Below are 20,302 nucleotides of genomic sequence, written 5' to 3' on the forward strand. Positions count from 1 at the left end.
AATAGCAAGCACCTAGCCATTGAAAGAATTCAAGAAGAATCTTGGCTATTATCTTAGCCAACTGGAGCTACCATAATAAAATACCATAGACTGAGTGGCTTAGACAACATATATTTGTTTTTTCACAGTTCTGGAGTCTAGAAGTCCAAATTAGGGTACGGCATGGTCATGTTCTGGTAAGGGCTCTCTTCCTAGCTTGTGGAGGCTCCCTTCTTACAGTGTCCTCACATGGTAGAAGGAAATAGCAAGCTCTCTGGCATTTATCCCATCTTGTGGCACTCACCTCATCCTGAAGGACCCATCCTCATGAGATTATCTAGCCCTGATTACCTTCCAGAGGCCCCATCACCAATTATTGTCATACTGGAAGTTAAGGCTTCGACAGGCATACAAATTTTGAGGGGGACAAAATTTAGTCCATAGCAGAAAACATAAGGGTTATTTGTCAAGGGTAATGTAAAAAGTATTCATATATTGGGAAGAGCTTTGATAGGATCATATCTAAGGTCTTTTCTAGTGTTTAGCTTCTGTAATGTTAGTGATGTCAATATTTTCTTCTTTTTTTTTCTCTTTTAAATCAGATGTGCCTTCTAATCCTAAGAAAGAAGATTTGTTTTTATCTTCCAATGGTTGTAGCAAAGCTAAATTGGCTTTTCTTGATGATGACTGGGATTCCTTGGCAGTAGAACAAAGAGCTAATGACAAAGAAGTCAACAGTACTGACGGAATGGATTTATTGGAGCTGTCTTGTACCGGGAGTCCAGATCCTAACAGGGAGAGCAATCTCTCTCAGTCTGGCAAATTTGAGGACAGTATTGACTGTGCTTTCTTGAATGAAACATACTCTGTACATTATTCAGAGTCAGAACTGAAGAATGAAAATCTCATTCATTTAAATTCAGAATTAGATTCTGAAATGCAGAAAAGAGAAGGGGTATTTTTTGATATTTTGGAATATCAAGATAGTAAGATTGTTGGCTCTGAAAGAACCTGTAAGATTTCAGATGATGATTATAAAGAAACTGCTGAAGATGCACAAAAACATGATATAGATGAAGACTCACAGCAGGAATATCACAGTGCAGAAGAGCAAGAATACATAAGTACTTCTTTATCATTTGACCAAAAGAAAACATTGAACATACCTAATCTGGAAATTGTCGGATTGAGAAATTCAGGTTATGAAGTTGAATGTGCTAGTAATCTAGAAGGTAATCATGTTAAATTGGAAAGTAATTGTAGCATCTCTCTAGATTCAATTGAAGTTTATGGACAAGAAGATGCACCTCATGTCTCCAAGTTTCAGAATTCCATTGTGTTAAGAGAATATCATGAACCAAAGCATGAAATGCGTAAGGAACAAGAGACGAGTTTGATGTACCACACAGTCTTTGATGAAATTGTACTAGGGAGTAGTCCGCTTGAGAACCAGGAATCTCAATCTAAGAGTGGTTTTTTGAATCCTCAAAAAGCATTAAAAACTGAAATGTATACTGGCAAAATGAAATGTCAAATAATTGAAAGTAAAGATTTTTGTGGGAATGCAATTGTTGAGAACAAAAAGTCACACTACCTTGAAAATCCTCGCACATTACAAGACAAATCTTTACAGATGTTACTCCAGCCCTGTAAAGATTGTCAACAAACATCCTGGACCTCTATTTTTGATGATTCAGTAATTTCTGCCTGTGGATATTCACATTATAAAAGCCTACAAAATAGCCCTAATCCAGCCTTAGATTTTTCTGTTACTCTCCCAAGGACTGCAGTCAAAGATAATCAGGCAGTAGAAGATAACTCCCTGATGGTTACTAATGGCAGTACCACAAATAAAACTTGCTTTCACAATATAGAAGGAGCATGTCCCAAATTAGTGACTGATGGAGCAAACAAGACAGTCACAGTTAATCAGACAGTGGATGTTAGCACTGATTTTAGGGCTTGTTTCACAACCAGCAGGGCAACAAGTGTAAGATCTTCCGTAGCATCTACATCAAGCAATACAGAGATAACAATGATGAACAAAAAACGGCCTGGTGAATGGCCCAGTGAGAAACAGAGAAGCGTGGCTTGTAACACAGATTGGTCATGCAGTCAGGATGATGACGGTGCGCCAGGGGCTGTGACAAAAGGATCACTGGAAAACTCTCTCTCAGTTGACAGTTCAAAACCTAATGAAAATTTCCTAAATCAGGTAAAGCCAATAAGATTAATAATAAAATTTTATTTGACCTTATATAGAGAGGATGTGTATGATAAAATAAATGGTTTGTTGAATTATAACCGGGGTTCCTAATGCTTTCATGAGGGGCTGCTGGATGAGGGAAAAGGTGAATAGATTGCTACTGAACTGTGTCCGTTTTGGTGGCAGCTGTTGCTACCAAGTCAGTTAGAAATTGGATTTTAGGGGTGCCTGGATGGCTCAGTGGGTTAAGCCTCTGCCTTCAGTGCAGGTCATGATCTCAGGGTCCTGGGATCGAGCCCTGCATTGGGCTCTCTGGTCAGCAGGGAGTCTGCTTCCCTCTCTCTTTGCCTGCCTCTTTGCCTACTTGTCTCTATCAAATAAGTAAATAAAATTTCAAAAAGAAAAAAAGAAAAACAAAAAAGAAATTATCTGTGTTTGTCATCTATTTTCTAATTTCATTTTAAATCATGTTTTCCAGGATCCCCTGGAACTAAGAAAAGCGTCTGCTATCACAGACTTGAAGAAACATCCTGAAAGGTGAATCAGGTGTATAAACCTATAGATACACATGGGGAAAAATAAAAACAGTAATTTGCTTTTTTGGTAGAGTATTTAACCATATGGAATAATAGCCAAATGGGACTTTAAGAGATCATCTGCTTCAGCCATTTGCCTTCAAACAAATAAATATTAAGATAATGTATAACTTTAAAGCTTTTCACTTATTAAGATTATATCTCAATAATTCCTTCAGAAACTCATGGCTTCTTTATTTATTCAACCCAAATCTATACTGTTTTAATTATTCCATTTTCCTCAATTCGATCCCCCTGTAGACCAACACAAAGTAGCACCTATGGAAAACTTACATATTTGAAGAAGTAAATAGCTGCTTTCACTGGAGTATTTTAATCTTGATTTTAATTCATTGTGTAATTTACTCTGCATCCATGGAGAATCTGGGGTGGGGATTTGGAGAAGAAAGGGCAGGTCTCTGAGAAGTCAAATTAGTTTTCATGCTCTGCGTTCATTTACTTTTTCCTTCACTCATTCTTCATTCTCCTAATGAGTTTAATCTGGTGCTTACTTGCTCTGTCTCAAATAAATAAATAAATAAAACCTTTAAAAAAGGGAGCAAGACAATACATTTAAGAACCATGTCCATCCAGAATGCTTATAACTTTAAAAAATGTTGGCCAACGACACCTGGGTGTCTCAGTCAGTTGAGCGGTTGCCTTTGGCTCAGGTCATGATCCCAGCATCGTGGGATGGAGTCCCACATCAGGCTTCTTGCTCAGCAGGGAGCCTGCTTCTCCCTCTGCCTCTGCCTGCCACTCTGCCTGCCTGTGCTCTCTCTCTCTCTGACAAGTAAATAAATAAAATCCTTAAAAATGTTGGCCGAAGCTTGATTTAGGTTGAAAATCTATTGATTATGGATCAATAAAATTGATTCTGTACTTCAGAATCCTTTTTTGGTAAAAGAAAGTATAAATTGGAAACTTTCTTACTTTCTTGATTTCTAGAAAGAATATATTTACTTGGATTTGACATCCTTATTTTCTGAAGATGTAATGTTTCCTACAGTCTTTCCATCTTAGTAGAAATTGATTTAAACTTGACAGAAAATAGTAAGAAATTTAAAATCTCTTTGAGAGGCATGTCATTAACAGAGAAAAATATTTGGAATCTTACCTAATCCAGTCTTTTATTTTAAAGGGAATGTCAGCATTCTAAAGAGCCGACGAAGAGTTTGCCATCGAAGTGCTGTCAGAAAATCATGCAGAGAGCCATCAAAGCAGAGTTGCACCTTTTAAATGTTCACTATCAGATGTGCCACCGCCACTGCACTGATATTTACAAACTTGTAGTGGAGAATGGGGCAGGGGTAAATAGGTGATTGTTAACTTTAAATCTGTATCTTAGAATGTTATTATAAGCTTTACATTTATAACAAAATTTTCCTTAATTTTTATTTTTGAAAGGCAAAGTGAGGGATAGACTGTAATTGGGTTTGTTAAGTGGTCTAGGGTTAATGGACTTTAAAAAGTCATTTTAATTTCATGCAGAGGCAGCAGGGTATGTCAAGATGGTGAATCCAGTGAAAAGACAGATTGGATGTTTCTTTATAAAATCCAAGTATGGTTAAGTCAGCAGCAGAGTTTGTATGACATCCTGCCATATTCTTTCTGGCTTATATACTGAGGGCTGCTTCTGCTGCTCCTAGAAAAACATCTTTGGTTTTCTTTTACTAAATATTTAAAAGAAGAAGTCTTTACAAATCTGATAGAGTTAGAACTTAGTGTATAATATAATAGTGTTAAATGGATGACTTGTGTCTAAGGAGTTTTGTAAATTTGACTTTTGAACAGAAATTTATCAAGTGATTCTACTAAGAAGGAATTAGGATCAGCACTACTGTCTGTTTTGGGAGACTTAAAGGTTAGATATGAGAGCTTGAAAGAAAAAATAAACAAGGGCATGCCTCTGGAAGAGCTGCCTCCTCTGGCTATGGAATCAAAATTGTTATCAACCTTGTCTACGTTTGCTTCCACGGTATGTATGTTTTATAATTAAAACTTTATTCTGTTTGCACAAAATACATTTTTAAACTAAAAAACTTTTCTTCCTTTTTTTCTTTCTAGCTGATGAAAGAAGAATCACATGTGTAAGTTATGGTTTCATCTAATATAAATTCATTAGATCTTAAAAATTGCTTAATTTGGTTAACTTTTAAGTTTTCTGTTGATCCTTTTCAGAACATTGATGAGCTGTTTGATAAAATGTTTGTCTGTTTAGCTTTTCAGGACCAGATCCTGAACTAGATAATCAAAGAACACGTGATGTTGACGTCTCTTCAGGCCTAAAAAAGACACTCTCTCAAGTGAGATTTTTTTAAAAAGTAGCTCATTAATGCAAGTGAGATTTTTTAAAAAAGTATCTCATTAATGTAAATCTGTAATTTTCTGGCTTAAGCAAAGTAAACTATAATTTTCAGAAGCTCTCACATCTTTTTTTTCAGTCAGCTATCTTTGTGTAGTACCACTTGAGGGATATAACTGATTAGAAGGAACAATGCCCTTATCAAACAGATGTCAGTGGTATCTGTTCATTAGGGTGGCCATCAAACCAGGAGACTGCTGAGGATGAAAGGCAGTGAGTGATATTAATGACTCACCACGACAGCTGGTATAAACTTGAACTGTCTAAGGCAACCATGACTTATGGCCACTGACATGCTGGTACATTGCTTAAAACTAATAAATTGTTTAGACAAGGCAAAAGTTTAATTCCTTCTTTACTGAAATGACAAAATTAGTTTTTAAATGCCTTTTGTAGGTGTTCTTGAACTTTCTTGTCCCTCTAAGGTATTGTATTTGTATTGTATTGTCACTGTTTCCAGTGACAGTCAGTGTAAGAGCACTCTGCAGAGGGTGAAGTGGGATAGAAACACAGGCTTTATTCCTTATGAAGTGAGGCAGTGCCATGAAAAAGCTGAACCTTGTTGCTGTTTTCAGATTTTGGTCTTAACCCTGAGGTTATACTATTTGGGTAGTCTTGAATAATAAGATGCATTAAACCAAAAGTTAGTTTCTTGAGTTATATACTTTTCTATTAACAAATGATTAAAAGTAAATTACTTTAGCAAATTATGTATTCCATCATTCTACTTGATCAAAAAAAACCTCAGTTCTCCACAAATATTTAATAAGATGCAGATATATAATCTTAGTTTGGGCTACAAGACGATACCTATTATAAGTTAGGATGAAATTTTAATACCTATCTCGTTAAATTAACAGGTTATGTGTGAAAAGCAATATAGTGATAGGATAGTTGCTAAATTTCAGCTACTCCTGTACCATCTTCACAATTTTCCATAGCCATGTATTACCTATAACATCACTTGCTTCATATTTTTCTTTAAATGATTCTCCCCACCTTTTTTTTTTTTTTAAAGATTATTCATCTATTTCAGAGAGAACACACACAAGTGGAGGATGGGGGGGGAGACGGAGAAAGAGAATCTTAAGCAGACTCCCTGCTGACCACGGGCTCCATCCCATGACCCTGAGATCATGACCTCAGCAGAAATCAAGAGGCGGACACTCAACCTATTGAGCCATCCAGGAGCCCCTAAATAATTCTCCTTTTTAAATAAATTTATGGGTAAAAAGTAACTATTAAATATGGGAAAGAAATGCCATTTTTTATAAATAAAAGGATCCTATAAGTACACATTAAATATATTACTGTTAATGTGAAAAGTCCTTATATGAACACTTCTGAAAATCATTTCAAGTACTTCTTGTGTGTACGCGTGCCACACTTTGCTAAATAATGGTAGTGTTGGCTGTCACTATGCACAGGCTGAGTTAAAACTCTTATTAAGTGTGACCAACATAAAGCAGCAAGTTACTTTCAGTTTGCTCACTTACAGAAAATGATTTTTTTCTGTTTGCCTTCATTGTTGTGAAGACTGAGCGATGCTAGTGAAGAGTACCTGCCACAGAACATCAGTGCAGTAACCGCTAGTCCATATTTATTTTTGTTTTTATTATTTTAATCCTCAGATGTCTTTCCTGTCAGACAGTAGTCATCCTAAACAGGATGCACTACCCAAGGAAGATGGTTTGAAAAATGGTGACATCGATGTAGACTTTAGTCAGCTGAAACTTGATGACAAAGGTCAGTGTAAAGAGTTCTGCACATTGCCCAAAAACAAATTGCAAGGTTTAAAATACTCCTAGTGCCCATTCATTAAATCAAAATCAACATTTTGGATTGACTGAATGGCATCATTCCAATTATGAACATTAAGTATGTTCTTATTCCATCTACTTAGCATCTGTAAGGTTACTTAATATATTTGAAAAATCAAATAATAATACAGATTTTTTTCTTCTGGTTCATATTTTCCAATCTGAAAATTATTTCTTCTGTCCAGTTTATATCTGTAAATTGTACTTTTTTTGTTTTTGTCTTCTATGAGAAGAGATTACAATCATTCCAGAAAGATCATTAATTCAATTTTTAATGAAATAGAGCTGCAGTACTGATTAATTCCATTTTAAAGAGTTTTACTATTATTCTGTGTATAAAAATGTGTCTCTTCGTCAATAAAGGATACTTTAAAAATCAGAAACATAAGGCTTTTAGTAAGCTAAGAATCAGTGTTAATTAAAAGAAAACTGGGGAGCAGATCACTCAGAATAGTATTTTTCAGTGACTAGCAAAAAACCTTTCTCAAGGAATTCTTTTTTTTTTTTTTTTAAAGATTTTATTTATTTGACAGACGGAGATCACAAGTAGGCAGAGAGGCAGGCAGAGAGAGAGAGGAAAGGAAGCAAGCTCCCCGCTGAGCAGAGAGCCTGATGTGGGGCTCGATCCCAGGATCCTGAGATCATGACCCGAGCCGAAGGCAGCGGCTTAACCCGCTGAGCCACCCAGGCGCCCCTCTCAAGGAATTCTTTATGCTTGGTTTATACTTTGCTGATACTTATTTTTACATAAAACTAGTAATTATCCTCATGCTGACTTATTCTGAGAAGCTTTTTAACAATTTATCAGAGTTTAACATTGTACATAATTCATAGCTGCTTCCGTTTAATTTCTCAGACTGCAGAAATTATCGAGAATTAAGTGAAGACTGGTTTGATGCTAAAGAAAACCTGACGGGAGTTGACTTGTCAGGAATTCAAGAAAATCAAATAGAAAAAGACAAAGGGGATCCCAAGTTTCCACAAGGTTGGCTCTTAATTTACTAAGAAATACTACGGTAGCTCATTTTGTAATTCTGAGAACTAAACTGTTTTAATATTTTGTTTCTGGCTTTCCTTTATAATTATAAAAAATGAGAAATTGGACATTTAGAGGTTAGTTTTTCTAGAAAGTATATCAGTTTATAATGTTCCTTTCTTTCAGAAAACTGCTAAAAACGTAAATCCCAGATTTACTAACTCTACCAGTTAGCAGTAGAGGTCCGAGTCCTTTCTGCCATTCTGGGGCAACACCACTACTCCTCCCGGACACTCTCTTCCTCTGAACCCTCAGCAGATCTGTCAGACTGGCACGAGGGATTGAAATGGTTTTCTTTCCCTTACTTTACTGAAATAGATCAAATTATTAATGTTTTCATCTTTTGATAGTCTTCAATTGCTTATAATAGTTGGAATTTCCTCTAGTTTCTGTGATCATTGCCCTTCTGTCATTTCTAAATATATGCTACCTTCCTTTATTTTATTTCTATATGCTCCGATGGATTTTTATTTTATATAATAGTAATGGTTTTGGGGGGCTTTTTTGCTTCTATAAATAATGCTTCTATAAATAAAGATTTTTAATGGGTGCCTGGGTGGCTCAGTCGGTAAAGCATCTGCCTTCCGTTTAGGTCGTGATCCCAGGGTCCTGGGACTGAGCCCCCCACCAGGCTCCCTGCTTAGTAGGGAGCCTGCTTCTCCCTCTCCCTCTGCCTCTCCCCCTGCTTGTGCGCTCTCTCGCTCGCTCTCACGCTCTCTCTCTGTTAAATAAGTAAAATATTTTTTTAAAAAGATTTTTAAACAAAATATAAGAAAATTTAAATTACCTGAAAGTTCTTCAATCTGCAGTAACCTCTATGAATATTCTTTACCATTCATTTATGCATTTTATGCATGTATTTAATACACATATACAGTTTAAAATAAATGACATTTTATCATCTAGCTTTATTCTAACTACTTTTTTTTCCTTTCATTATTTTATTTTAAGATATTATTTATTTGACACAGAGAGAGAGATCACAAGTAGACAGAGAAGCAGGCAGAGAGAGAGGGGGAAGCAGGCTTCCCGCTGAGCAGGGAGCCCGATGTGGGGCCCCATCCCAGGACCCTGAGACCATGACCTGAGCCGAAGGCAGAGGCTTAACTCACTGAGCCAACCAGGCACCCCAACCTTTCATTAATTTTGTCCATATCACTTACCACATACTATGTACTTATCTTACCTGATCTATAAACTGCCTTCCCACATCACATATTAGTTCAGTTTTTTTTTATAGTTTGTTCACTATCTGTCCCCAGGGCCAAGTATAGTGTTCTGCCCATGGGGTAGTTAGTCATCCTATTGTATCGAACTAGTGCAAGGTGAAGGGGATGAGTCAAATGTATGTGTCCTAATGCTTATTCACTGTAGCTTCTTGCTCCCTCCACACCTCAGTGTGGATAGAAATATACAGATAAATAGTTTCACTCTCTTCTTTACAACTATATATGATAAACCAAAGAGATCAAGCAAGCTAAAGGAAGTAAGTTAATGAAGAAGGTTGGGTTATTATTGCCAAGGGATGAAAAAATCTGCCTACATTGCAGCACCACCACTTAACTAGATTTGTAACCTGAAGACCTCAGTAGCCGCCTCTGGAAAATGGAAATGATAAAAATTGCTAGGTTGCGGGTGAAGTGCTGGGCATCCTACCTGCAGTGGGAGGGGCACTCAGAAGGTGTTAGGCTATTACTAGTGAGTGAAATATATAAAACTTAAAACTATCCCATTATTATATAAAAATTAAACAAATAAAACTACTCGAAGAATTCATTCAACAAATATTTATTGTGTATTACCTATGTGCCAGGTATTGGTTTTGACAGGAAATAAAAGAATCTCAATTCAGTGGATCCTTTTTGATTTCAGACCAAGTTCTCTTCAAAATGGAGACCATGAAAATGCATACTGAGAATGGAAAAATCTGTATCTGTAATCTTAATATTTGTGGTTCCCAAAAAGTGCTGTGTAAATCAAGTAGTTTGAACTCCCCCTTTTTTTCTTAATGTGCCATTACCATTAACAGGTTATATTGTTGGTGTGATATTTCCCCAGCCCAGGAATATCCATAAGGCCTAGCCAGGATTGACATGGGGGCAGTTAGGGTCCTCTGCATATCTCCCTTCCTCGATAGTGCTTCTTTGAACCAAAGACAAATGAAAGACACCTTTCTTATTACGATGTAATTGATTATCCTGACCAGATGTTATTGACACATTTTTGAGCTATGAGAGACTTCATATCAAACAGTCCAATCTCTATTTGGAAGATGATGTGATTAAGGCCCTAAAATCTTAAAACTACACTCTAGACTCTTGGTTTTCAGACTAGGGCTGATATTCAGTAATAACTTTATAAGCTTTGTGATAACAAAAGTTTTTACCTTTCTTTTTAAATATGAAATATTAATGGTCATATATTATGTTTCTCTATAAGCAGAAATGAAGAATATTGAAACTTTACGAAAAGATAAAGGTTACTTGATACATGTTGGTGGTCTCTGCCCTTCAGTATCTGAGGTATTCCAGGACTTATTTTCTGAGTTTCATTTTAAAATCTATTAATTGTTCATATTTTGATTTTTTTTAAATTTTTTCTACCTTTCACAAACTTTTATTTTTCTTTTAGGCTGATTTAAGGTCTCATTTCCAGAAATACCAAGTTTCTGAAATTTCAATTTATGATTCTTCTACTAATTATAGGTAGGTTTTCCAAATTCAGTAAGGTACACTTACTGGGTATGTGCTGTGTGCCAGGAGTGGACACCAGCCACAGTGGCGGTAAAGTCACAGGCCATTTCTACAGAGCTTTCCCAGCCTGGTTGGGGGAGACATGTTGACAGCTACATCACTAATGGTGCAGTTCCCAATCAAATCTTCCATTATACTTTTTAATTTGGTATTAATGGCTTATTCATTTTTGTGTACTTAATCCTATTTCATTACCATTTCACACAGGGGCAGTAGAGTGCATTAGTTAAGAGAGTGGGCTCTGTAGCTAGATGGCTTATGGCTTGGGTTCTGTTCTCAGTTGCATGAGTAGCTTGCTGAATAAATTTGGGCAAATTACTTAACCTTTACATACCACAGGCACTTCATCTGTAAATGAGGATAATAATAGTACCTTCATCACATTGCTATGAGACAATTATTAATAAGTAAAGCAATAGGAATGCAGCCCAGTATATAATAGGCACTCAGAAAATTGTGCTTTATTTTTAATTTTAATTACCTTTTAGTTGATGCTTTTATGTTTTTTACCTTACCTACATATAGTCATTTCCAATATTTATCATGCTACTTTCTGTTTTGTGACATTGTAGGAACATTCAAAATTATCAAACAAAATGGTGATAGCTTAGTGGAAAGGCCTTAGTTATTCATCTCTAACAAGGATAGCTGTTTATTTCAGATAAAGAAGTCTTTACCAATTAAGAAAGGATCCTATATGGGTACCTGGGTGTCTCAGTCAGTTGGGCACCCAACTCTTGATGTCGACTCAGGTCATGATCTCAGGGTTCTGAGATCAAGCCTGTGTTAGGCTCTGTACTGGGCTTGGAACCTGCTGAAGAGTCTCTCTCTCCCTCTCGCTCTGCCCCTTCCCCCTTGTGCTCTCTCAAAAAAAAAAAAAAAAAATTGTTGTTGAATTTTGTCTTAAATGGAGTCACTTAAGATGATGTACTCTTTTTATTTGACCTGTTGATGTGTTGTTAATACACTCCACTACATTAAAGTAGTTTGTAATCCTGGAAGTATTACTTGATGTGAAATATTCTTTTAGTATTTGTTGAATCATTTTTTTTAAAAAACATTTATTACTTGAAGTATATACATACTGTGTGGAAATTTAGAAAACATGTTTTAAAAGAAAAATAGAGGAACTTGTAACAATATATCCATAGTTCTGTCCTTTGAAAGCAACTCCTTTCCAGATTTGGTATATGTCCTTCTGTTAACCCATCTAGGGCTGGTGATTTCAGAAGAATGACTCTTGCCTAACTTTCTTCTCAATCAAATGGTTAAAATTCTGGTTAGATTCTCCAACTTTTTTTTTGGTTCTCTTATTTTTCTGTGATGAGGTCCTAAGGACATTATCTTATCTATTCTGCCAAATGTTTTTAAAATTTGCCTTTCATGTTTAAACCTTTGATCCACCTCAAGGTTATGTTTTGTGTATAGAGATTAATTTTAATTTTTTTAGTGATAACCAATTGTCCTAAGACTGCTAATCTGTGTTACTCTGTCATATAGCAACTTTGCAAATGTTTTACATTAAATTTTAATATAAAATTAATAGAGAATTTCTAAGAAATGCTGTCTTTTACTTCCCATTTTTGTTCTTTTTTTTTGAAGATTGTATTTACTTATTTGACAGAGAGAGTACAGGCAGGCCTCCCACTGAGCAGGGATGCAACTTGCAGCTTGATCCCGGGGCCCTGGGATCATCACCTGAGCTGAAGGCAGATGCTTCTCCAACTGAGCAACTCAGACGCCCCTAATTTGCTTTTTTTTTTTTTTTTTTTTTTTTTTTTAAGATTTTAGAGAGAGAGAACTGGAGTGGGGTGGGCGCAGAGGAAGAAGGAGAAGCAGGCTCTTCACTGAGCAGGGAACCCCATGCAGGGCTCCATCCCAGGACCCTAAGATCATGACCTGAGCCAAAAGCAGATGCTTAACCAACTGAACCACCAGGCACTCCTAATTTCTTTTTTTTTATTTATTCTAAATAATTATTTTTCCTAATCCCAAGGTAAGTATAGTAACCTTTTTATTTTTAAGGGCAAAAGTATGTATATCCACAAAGTGGAGTTTGAGGCAATTTAGTCATTAACAGTCTTTTGGTTTTCTGCTTTTATATGTTAGATATGCATCCCTTGTTTTTAAAAAAAACATTGATGCAAAGATGGCTGTGAAAGAAATGAATGGGATAGAAATAAATGGAAAATCAGTAAATGTGCGGCTTGTTAAAACTCCTGGAGAATATACTTCACCACTTTCCTACAAAAATGGAAATAAAGTTACTTGGAATAATTTGGAGAGAAACACCAACAAAGAAATTACCTCAGTCTCCTCTATTTCAAGATTGCCCAGAACTAGGCCACGGCAGCTGGGATCTGAGCAAGACAGTGAGTTTTTTCCTTTTGAACAGAAGGTTAGTTTTCTTGATGGATCTTTTCGGTGGTCTTTGTATAAGCCGTACTGCAGTAAGTAGTTTGGTAGAACAAGTAATTCCAGAATCAGGGAGCTTGAAGTGGGGATGAGAATATTAATCTCTATCCTTTTTAACCATGGATCCCCCCTAACCTGTTTTTGTACAACTCCAGTTGCTCTTGGGGGGTGAGAAATGTAGATCTTTGTAGGTCTGGCTATAGACTGTTTCTCTTTAACCAGACTCTTTCCCAGTACTTTGCAGTCTTTTTTGTCCCTATTCTTGGATAGTATTCCTGTGTAAGTAGTTAATTGCTCTCTCTTCACCCTTTCTCACAGTTAATCTTGGCTTATAATCATTAAAACCATAAAATATAGTCATCTTATTATATATGCTCTCAATTTTTATCTCATCAGGGTTTTAAACACTACATGGAAAATAATGAAGTTGCCCCTTTTACCCTCACCTCTCCACTCTTCAACAGTGTGCCTGGGGTCCTATAGGAATTCCACAGGTTTTTAAAAGATTTACATAGAATAAAATTCACTCTTTTTGGTATTTTCAAGTTTAGGAAACCACACATGGACGTGTAACCACACCCCAGTCACAATACAGAACAGTTTCTTCATTCCAGAACATAGTCTTCTACTCTGTTTCCTCTCCTTATGATTTTTCTTTTCCAGAATGTCATGTGAATGAATATTACACAACATTGTTAGCCTGACAGCTTAGCTTAATGTGTTGGGAGATTGATCCATATTGCTGTGTATATAGCATTTCATTCCTGTTCATATTTTGGCCATTTTTATTGGGTTGTTTGCTGCTTGGAGATTTTTATTTAAATTCCAGTTAGTTAACATAGAGTATATTGTTTCAGGGGTACAATATGGTAATTCACCACTTCTTAAATCAACTGGTATTCCTCACAACCAGTGCAGTCCTTAACCCCAAATCTTCTTCAACCCTTCCCCCCACCCACTTCCCTTCTGGTAACCCTCATTTTGTTCTCTATTGTTAAGAGTTGTTTCTTAGTTTGTCTCTCTCCCTTTTTTCCCCCTTTGCTAATTTGTTTTCTTAAATTCCACATATGAGTGAGATCATGTGATGTGTCTTTCCCTAACTGTCTCATTTCACTTAGCATAATATACTCTAGCTCTATTCATTTCATTGCAAATATAGCAAGATTCCCCTGTTTGTTTGTTTAATTTTTTAAAATTTATTTTCAGCATAACAGTATTCATTGTTTTTGTACCACACCCAGTGCTCCATGCAATCCGTGCCCTCTATAATACCCACCATCTGGTACCCTGACCTCCCACCCCCCGCCCCTTCAAAACCCTCAGATTGTTTTTCAGAGTCCATAGTCTCTCATGGTTCACCTCCCCTTCCAATTTCCCCCAACTCCCTTCTCCTATCTCCCCATGTCCTCCATGCTATTTGTTATGCTCCACAAATAAGTGAAACCATATGATAATTGACTTTCTCTGCTTGACTTATTTCACTCAGCATAATCTCTTCGAGTCCCGTCCATGTTGCTACAAAAGTTGGGTATTCGTCCTTTCTGATGGAGGCATAATACTCCATAGTGTGTATGGACCACATCTTCCTTATCCTTTCATCTGTTGAAGGGCATCTTTGTTCTTCCCACAGTTTGGCGACCGTGGCCATTGCTGCTATAAACATTGGGGTACAGATGACCCTTCTTTTCACTACATCTGTATCTTTGGGGTAAATACCCAGTAGTGCAATTGCAGGTTCATAAGGAAGTTCTATTTTTAATTTCTTGAGGAATCTCCACACTGTTCTCCAAAGTGGCTGCACCAACTTGCATTCCCACCAACAGTGGAAGAGGGTTCCCCTTTCTCCACATCCCCTCCAACACATGTTGTTTCCTGTCTTGCTCATTTTGGCCATTCTAACTGGTGTAAGGTGATATCTCAGTGTGGTTTTAATTTTAATCTCCCTGATGGCTAGTGATGATGAACATTTTTTCATGTGTCTGGTAGCCATTTGTATGTCTTCATTGGAGAAGTGTCTGTTCATATCTTCTGCCCATTTTTTGATATGATTGTCTGTTTTGTGTGTGATTGTCTGTTGAGTTTGAGGAGTTCTTTATAGATTCTGGATATCAACCTTTTGTCTGTACTGTCATTTGCAAGTATCTTCTCCCTTTCCGTGGGTTGCCTCTTTGTTTTCTTGACTGTTTCCTTTGCTGTGCAGAAGCTTTTGATTTTGATGAAGTCCCAAAAGTTTATTTTCGCTTTTGTTTCCTTTGCCTTTGGAGACATATCTTGAAAGAAGTTGCTGTGGCTGATATCAAAGAGATTACTGCCTATGTTCTCCTCTAGGATTCTGATGGATTCCTGTCTCACATTGAGGTCTTTTATCCATTTTGAGTTTATCTTTGTGTACAGTGTAAGAGGTTCCCTTGTTTTTTATGGCTGAGTAATATCCCATTGTGTGTGTATGTGTGTGTGTGTGTGTATCACATCTTCTTTTTTCATTCATCAATCCAAAAAATGAGTAATCTGATTAAAAAATGAGAAGACATGAATAGACATTTTTCCAAAGAAGGCATACAGATGGCCATCAGACACATGAAGAGATCACTAACATCATTTATCATCAGGGAAATGCAACTCAAAACCATGGTGAGATACCACATCACACATGTCAGAATGGCTAAAATCAACAACACAAGAAACAAGAGGTGTTGGTGAGGATGTGGCAGAAGGGGAACTCTCGTGCACTGTTGGTAGGAATGCAAACGGGCAGTGTGGAAGTTCCTCAAAAGGTTAAAAACAACTACCTTGCAAGTCAGCAATTGTACTACTGGGTATTTACCCAAAGAATACAAAAACACTAATTCAAAGGGATACGTGGACCCCAATTTTTAATAGCAGCATTACTTACAGTAGCCCAGTTGTGGCAACCACCCAAGTGTCCATTGATTGATTGAATTGTTTATTTTATTATTGAATTTTGAGAGGTTTTTTTTTTATGTTCTGAATACAAACCTTTTATAAGATATATAAGATTTGGGAATACTTTTTCCTAACTTATACTTAGTCTTTTCCTACTTTTAATACTGTCTTAAAGGAGTTTTTAATTTTGATGGAATACAATTTATCAAATTTTTTCTTTTTTAATTTGTGCTTTGCAAAACCCATGGTCACAAAGATTTTGAGTTAATTTTTATTTAATACATGAGATATTATCACCTTTCTTTTCTCAGTTTCCCAACATTTATTCGTTACATTCATTTATTTAGAAAATATATATTGTCTACCATGAGGGGCAGAACCTGACCCTGCTACCTGCTCATTATGTGACTGGGCAAGCTACCTAACCTCCGTGTCTGAGCGTCCTTATTTTAAAATGGGAATGATAGTTCCTGCTTCACAAATGTTGTGAGGTTTAAATGAATTTAATACAGAAAAGTCCTTAGAAGAACAATGCCGGGCACAGAAAATGCACTCAACTTAATAGTAGTTGTTACTGTTGTTGAGCAGTAATTTGGCTCTTTCTTGGAAATCTCATCCTTTCTGGGGTTTAAACTATCACATAAACTATTGTATCCTAAACTTTTATTTATTCAGTTGCTATTACATACCAATTGTATTCATAAATATTCTAGACACTGGGAAAACAGCAAAGAACAAAACAGGCCAAAAAATATGTGGTCTTGTATAACTTAAATCTAGTGAGGAAAGACAATAAACAGTTAAGTAAAATGATAATGTTCTGATGGGATAGATATAATAGTTGATATATTTTGCCTTGTCTTTTCATCTAGACTTTAAAGTCTCAGCTCTTTGTTTAGCCTGAATTTTTATGGGATATGTAGTGGTTTCATAGAATTTATAACCTGGTGAATACTAATTAATCATTTTAATTTTGTCTGTTTGATCAGATTGTAAGATTCATAGGTGAAGGGGTTTCTATCTTATATAACCAGTTTTCCTTCCATGGTATGTGGTCCAATTCTGGATATATAGTCTGTGTTGATGCCATATTTAGGAAATAAAATCTAGAATATTTGTAATTACTATGTAATTACATTTCGCTTGTCAGGTTAAGTAAGAGAACTAAGCCTCCCTGCCATAAGCCTTAGATATCCACTGTATGTAGTGAATTAACCTCTCTCCTACACTGAGAATGAAACTAATTATGTCCTATCTTTGGGGAAAATGAGAGAATAGTTAACATCTGTATTCTGTGGTTCAGATGAAGAATCCCAATTGAGAAAGGCTGATTTAGACTTAACTCCAAATATTTTGTCACTATTAGAAAACATGTGGGACTTTTTTTCTATTTAAATACATGGTTCACAACACAGTTCAAGCAAATCTACTTGGCATAAATAATCCCAACTCAAAGTAAATTTCTTAGGAATTTTTATTTTACCATTTGTAGTTTTTAAATTTTATTTTAATTAAATAAGCTAAAGTGTCTATGTAATGGTCACTGTTTTAGGAAAACTTTTAAAATGTTTATTTAGGGTGTCAAGAAGAATTGTAAACAGATTGAATCTACTAAACTATTACCTGATACACCTATTCAATTCATACCACCAAATACATTGAATCTGCGTAGCTTTACCAAAATCATGAAGAGACTGGCTGAACTACATCCAGAAGTTCGCAGGTAATGACTACAATTCTGTTACACTGGTTTTAATATTTTTATATAAAAATATAGTTCAGTGTGGTAACTTAGCCATATTTAGAATGTGTTACTTTGGAAAGGACAGGTGCTTATGTGTGTTTTCCTTTTGCATAGAGACCATATTATAGATGCTCTTCAGGAAGTGAGAATAAATCATAAAGGTTTTCTGAATGGCTTATCTATTAATACTATTGTGGAAATGACTTCATCTGTCTTGAAAAATTCTGCTTCCAGTTAGGACTAAAAGAAGCAACAAGAGGTAAATCAAGCATATCTTTTATATTTAAATATTACTTGAAATGTTTAAGCTATTGTTTTTTTCAAATAAAAAATAGTATTAAATTTAAAGTAATAAAATAATGGTATTATAAAATTAAAAGGCAAACATACTGTATTAGTTAACTACTAATGCAAAACCAGTTACCCAAAACTTAATTAATCAAACAGTATTCATCATCTCATAGTTTGCAGGTCAGGATTCAGGAGTGGCTTTAGCTGGGTAGTTTTCACCTAGGAACTCTCACACTGCTGCAGTCAAAGATGTTGCTTGGGTTGTAGTCATCAGGAGGCTTGGGTGAGACTGGAGGTTGTGCTACTGAGATGGCTCATTCACAGGGCTTTTGGCCCCCTGGGCCTCACCACTTGGGCCTATCATTGGGGCTCCCTGAGTGTCTTTACATTGTGGCAGCTGGCTTCCTTTGAGGGAGAGCAAGGTGGAGGCTACAGTGTCTTTGTCACCTAGGCACACTCCGTGGTTTCTGTCACATTTTAGATGTGAGTTATTGTATGCAATCCATACTCAAAGGGAAGGGAATTAAGCTCCCTCTCTTGAAGAAAAGTGAATCAAAGAATTTGTACATACTTTTCATTATGGGCACTAACATGGGATTCTTTGTTATAAAATAACGAATGGGGATTTGTTTTCAGTTAGAGCTGTCTAGTGATTAAAGCCAGCTTTTTATGGTGAACAGCTAGAAAAGTTGAATAAAAGTAAAGAGTACCTATATAAACAAGGCACTGGGGAACTACCACCTAGTCATGAATTAGTGGGCCAAGGTACAGAGATGAATCTCAGGAAAATATACCCAATGTTTGGGACCACATGTCCCCTAGTGTTATTTGTAGAGGGGTAGCTAGTTTAAAGGACACTTCTGATAACTTTGAAGCCAGGGAGATGGGCCTTGGTGAACACTCAGCACTGGGTTGGAACCCCAGCAGGTTGTACCCTACTAGTAACTATGAACCAGAAATACATAGTTCTTCAGAGGGACTATAACTCAGCTTCAAAATTTATTCCCTGAGTTGGATTGAAATGATAGTGGGGTTATTTCTGACATGCATCTAGAAGAAATGAAGATAGGAATTCTCTGGAATAAAGTAATACCATTTTAGGCTTCAGATTATTTCTACGCACAATTTTATACATACTTGTTATTTTGTAAAGAAGAGTGCACAATCCAAAATAACACAAATGAAAACTACTGGATAATAAACACTACATAATAGAATACAATAATACAGTATAGCCACAGGGACTCCAGATATTTCAGTTACCAGACACCCTTAAAGAATATATCCTTGATATATATATAGTGATAGACCATTTCTAAAAATGGCCATAATTATTCTCTTCCCTGCATTTGTGGACCTTTGCAAGGTGACTTTGAAGCTCCTTTCATCAAGATGTGGAATCTGTTTTGCCACCCACTTGTATCTAGACTAGCCTTTTGAATTACTTTGACAAGTTGTGCCATTTCCAAGCCTTGTCTTCAAAAGGACTTGATTAGTCTGCTTTCTTGGAAATGTGTTGCAGCCACAGGAAAAAGCCCAGTCTGTTAGAGGACAAAAAATTACATGGAGGATAGCCAAGGCATTCTAGCCTATAGCCAGCTGCTCCTAAACACGTGATAGAATCTGGCATAGATTGGACATCAACCCCAACCTCCCAACCTGGCAGCTCTCCACAGAGCCATGAGCAAGCCCAACCAAGATGTGAAAAATCCCTCACCTACCTGAGTCTAGCCCATTGCTAATGGGCAGAATTATAAGCTTAAATAGATAACCATTGTTTTAAGCTACTAAGTTTTAAAGGTAATTTACTGCACAACAAAAGCTAACTGATTCAGATGTGCTATATTCAGGGGGACAAAGGACAAGATTGAGGATTTCAATATAGAACTGAAAATACTTTAAAAATGGAAATCCCACTAATGAAAAAAAGGAAATTTAATTTAATAACTCAGTTAATAGTTTCTATAACATATTAGACAAATAGTTGAAGTGAGAATTAGGTTAGGAAAAAAGAAAAGTAGGTCAGAAGAAACTATGGAATGAAACACAGAGAAAGAAAAGACAGAAAACCTGAGAGAAGGTGAGAGAGAGGGAGAGTGAGACCATCTATGGATGTAACAAAGCTTTAACAAAAAGGGAGAGAAATCGAGCAGAAAAATTTTTTGGAAACAAAATGGCTGAAGTATTCTTTAAATGATGGAAAACATCAAGCCA

The 20,302-nt window shown here is 36.2% G+C and overlaps 1 protein-coding gene across 1 annotated transcript in view; it reads left to right on the forward strand.

Moving 5' to 3' along the window:
* Nucleotides 1-20,302, forward strand: part of RBM44 (RNA binding motif protein 44) — a 40,901-nt gene that overhangs the window by 14,294 nt on the left and 6,305 nt on the right. The window contains exons 3-15 of the mRNA XM_032355625.1: nucleotides 582-2,194; nucleotides 2,664-2,722; nucleotides 3,902-4,078; nucleotides 4,555-4,738; nucleotides 4,828-4,850; nucleotides 4,982-5,066; nucleotides 6,757-6,871; nucleotides 7,802-7,930; nucleotides 10,424-10,503; nucleotides 10,613-10,686; nucleotides 12,844-13,132; nucleotides 17,631-17,776; nucleotides 17,912-18,056. Of these exons, the coding sequence (XP_032211516.1) occupies nucleotides 582-2,194; nucleotides 2,664-2,722; nucleotides 3,902-4,078; nucleotides 4,555-4,738; nucleotides 4,828-4,850; nucleotides 4,982-5,066; nucleotides 6,757-6,871; nucleotides 7,802-7,930; nucleotides 10,424-10,503; nucleotides 10,613-10,686; nucleotides 12,844-13,132; nucleotides 17,631-17,776; nucleotides 17,912-18,035 (3,098 nt within the window). The 3' untranslated portion in view covers nucleotides 18,036-18,056. The remainder of the gene's footprint in view (nucleotides 1-581; nucleotides 2,195-2,663; nucleotides 2,723-3,901; nucleotides 4,079-4,554; nucleotides 4,739-4,827; nucleotides 4,851-4,981; nucleotides 5,067-6,756; nucleotides 6,872-7,801; nucleotides 7,931-10,423; nucleotides 10,504-10,612; nucleotides 10,687-12,843; nucleotides 13,133-17,630; nucleotides 17,777-17,911; nucleotides 18,057-20,302) is intronic.

The sequence above is a fragment of the Mustela erminea genome, chromosome 8 (genome assembly GCF_009829155.1).
Source record: "Mustela erminea isolate mMusErm1 chromosome 8, mMusErm1.Pri, whole genome shotgun sequence".
Lineage (NCBI taxonomy): Eukaryota > Metazoa > Chordata > Mammalia > Carnivora > Mustelidae > Mustela > Mustela erminea.